This window comes from Argentina silus (assembly GCF_951799395.1).
Source record: "Argentina silus genome assembly, chromosome: 4".
In the NCBI taxonomy this organism is placed as follows: domain Eukaryota; kingdom Metazoa; phylum Chordata; class Actinopteri; order Argentiniformes; family Argentinidae; genus Argentina; species Argentina silus.
Window position 1 is genome coordinate 11147657 of NC_139658.1, and position 3188 is coordinate 11150844.

The following is a 3188-nucleotide window of genomic DNA, read 5'->3' on the forward strand; positions in this document are numbered from 1 at the left end:
TTGATAATCGGTTTCCACAATGGATAGTGGTGGGAAGGAGAGAGAGGAAGGAGAGACAGAAAGAGTAATCAGCAATTGGCATTACTGCTCTAATCCTGCACCCCTTTGGGACTTCTGTAAACAAGCTTAGACCAACTAGTAACTGACGTCATACTGGACATGCAAGCTTTTATATAAGAAGGGTCGATTTGGGGTCATGGCTTAATTTTAACAGAGATGGCATTAAAGCAGTTCCCAAATTGTTTTGCATTGTGACTCATGTAAAGTCTTCCAAATTGTCTTGTGAGCCACCATGCCAAAACCATGTTCCTAGCCCAGACCCAGTTCCAAACCAAGGCATGGCCTACCAGTGGGCCCTGAATGAACCACCATTCTGCGACAATGCCTTAAAGTGTCTGTTTGTTTGTGTTCAGGGTCTTTCAAGCGACTATGTATGGACTACAACGCCAGAGCCGATATGGGTCGTAAGGAGATAACTTGTAGCTGGAAGAAAGTCACAAACAACATCAAGGAGGTCTTTGACTTCAAGGAGGTACTGGGATCGTAAGTAGTGACTTTTTTTCTATTTTTATGTATTTTTATGCACTGCTTGAAAATAGCATTTTAATGTCCTCATCAAAGTTGTTACACCTTTGTTCAAGTCTAATAACATCAATACCTCAATATCCTCAAGACATGATTTTGATTTGCATTTCTGTTGCACTTTTCTCAAGATCAAGGCACTTGACCGGCAATATGTTGTGCCCAGGTGGGTGGTGCATGGGCACAGCAGCCATTTTGTGTGCACCGTTGATTTCAACACCTCTTTGTCACAGGCTATAAGGAGACCTACTTTATCTGTTTCCAGAGATGGGGCATCGTTCAGCAGCACTGCTGGAATAATCTATGACCATGACAGAGAGTGACAGAGAGTTCATACAGTGCTCAGATTAGCAGATTAGCCACACTGAGACCAACAGGACCTTCTTTATCAATTGAGCCTCTCACACACCACCTATGTTACCTTGGAGACAGCTCAATTAGACCTCGGAATACGTCTGGTAACAATAGACTCTTTGGAAGAGCATGTTGATCTTGACCAGGAGGGAAAGATTTAGAGGTGTACAGCATTGCAAAGAGTCAATTAATGAAAATGGTTTTCACCACCAATGTAGCACCCACATTGGTGATGCTTAGCAGCCATTTTGGACCCACCTGAACTGATTGATATCAATGCATGATGAATCCCATTGATCAAGTGCAAGATTTTCTTACAAATGGTGAATGGGAATTTACCAATTTTGCTCAGTTGTAGATGGATGGATTGGTGGCCGGGTGACTTTGTAGAAATGAGCTATAGAAGTATTGCCTTTCCAAGTGCCTGGTGACTGTTGGCTACCAGAGCTGTGAGCTAGCCTTTAGCTCACTGGGCTAACACTGTCCACTTTGGTAACTTTGGTTCCCTGGTTGAATAAGATTCGTACCGGCTATCCCTTCTTAGACTTCAACAAGATATTTCAAGGGATTTTCAAGGGATTTCCCTGTTTATTCAGACTGAGTGGAGTCTGCTGGCCCAAGCAGGCCAGACCTGTAGCCTGAGCCTTCATCCTCTCACCTCCTGTAATAGCAGCTTACTGCCTATAGAAAAGCCCTGGCTATGATTGAGTCAGACTGAGAGGAGCGTGTGTGTGTATGGGCCAGGATGGTGAGCGCTGACGTCAGCTACAGCAACACGGGAACATCTTAGCACTGCTCAATTAAAGGATTAGGGGTCTTGAAATGTAATTGTGAGGGTATGTTGGAATGTCTATGTGTGTAATGGTATGTTTATACTTGTCTGAATGCATGTGTTTGTTTGTTGTTTGCATGTAAAGCAAACAAGGACAGAGCAACACCTCTTGCAGGAATTGAACTAGGGTCTCCCAGCCTGTAGGCAATGTCACAGACGATTGCTCTAAATCGAGATATTTCAGCAGTTCCGAAACTTGGGGTCCCCTGAGGTAATTTCTATGTGTTGGCAAGGCTTGCGATCATGTTGTAAGGGTCACAGGAAATTATTGATGTAGATTTGGGTTTGCAAGACGTGAAAGTTTTGGTTTTCCCATTTGGGGGGAGAACGTAAAGGACCTAGGCAATGGTCATTACCTGTGTGTCTGTGTCTTTGTCTGTGTTTTTCTTTAGTCTGTGTGGGTGTGTGTGTGTGTGTGTGGGCGGGTGTGTGGGTGTGTGGGTGTGTGTGTGTGTTTTTAGCTCTCCCAGACCCTGAGATGTTTGGGGTTCAGCCATCACAGTAGCACAGGTGTCAGAATGTGACACCCACGAGGGTGTTAGGATTAACCATTAGTTGGGACACCCTCAGTGAGTGGGCAGATACATGGAGAGAACCATGGCAGATTAAGAATCCTCCTTGGCTCAATCACTCCTCACTAGACGTCATACTCTGCCTGTGTTGTTTGTTAGCAGATGGCTAGGTGGCTATTGGTGGCTAGCTTGTCTTCTGCGCTTTAGTGATCATGCCAGTTGTGTTGGAGTGAAAGATGCTGTTTGGGAAATGGCATCTCGACCTAGTAAAGATGGTAATGCCACATACTTGGTATTACAGAGAAAACACAAAGGCACAGACACAGGGTGGAGTCTTAAATCAATGTGTGTTGGGCCCTCCAGATCTTCCAATGTAATCGCTCTCACGTGGTCTCCTGTCTACATGCTCTGAAACTAGGGGACAGGTAACTGTCTATCTGCTCTTTATCTAGAGGACAGATAACTGTCTATCTGCTCCTTTCTAGGGGACAGTTAACTGTCTATCTGCTCTTTATCTAGAGGACAGGTAACTGTCTACCTGCTCTTTATCTAGAGGACAGGTAACTGTCTATCTGCTCTTTATCTAGAGGACAGATAACTGTCTATCTGCTCTTTATCTAGAGGACAGGTAACTGTCTATCTGCTCCTTTCTAGGGGACAGTTAACTGTCTATCTGCTCTTTATCTAGAGGACAGATAACTGTCTATCTGCTCTTTATCTAGAGGACAGGTAACTGTCTATCTGCTCCTTTCTAGGGGACAGTTAACTGTCTATCTGCTCTTTATCTAGAGGACAGGTAACTGTCTATCTGCTCTTTATCTACAGGACAGGTAACTGTCTATCTGCTCTTTATCTAGAGGACAGGTAACTGTCTATCTGCTCTTTATCTACAGGACAGGTAACTGTCT

At 44.3% G+C, this 3188-nt stretch overlaps 1 protein-coding gene across 1 annotated transcript in view; it reads left to right on the top strand.

The window, feature by feature from the left end:
• Positions 1 to 454: 454 nt before the first annotated feature.
• Positions 455 to 3188, top strand: part of camk1ga (calcium/calmodulin-dependent protein kinase IGa) — a gene marked incomplete at its 3' end in the record, with an annotated part of 7309 nt that continues 4575 nt past the window's right edge. The window contains exon 1 of the mRNA XM_083667700.1: positions 455 to 543. Within this exon, the coding sequence (XP_083523826.1) occupies positions 458 to 543 (86 nt within the window). The 5' untranslated portion in view covers positions 455 to 457. The remainder of the gene's footprint in view (positions 544 to 3188) is intronic.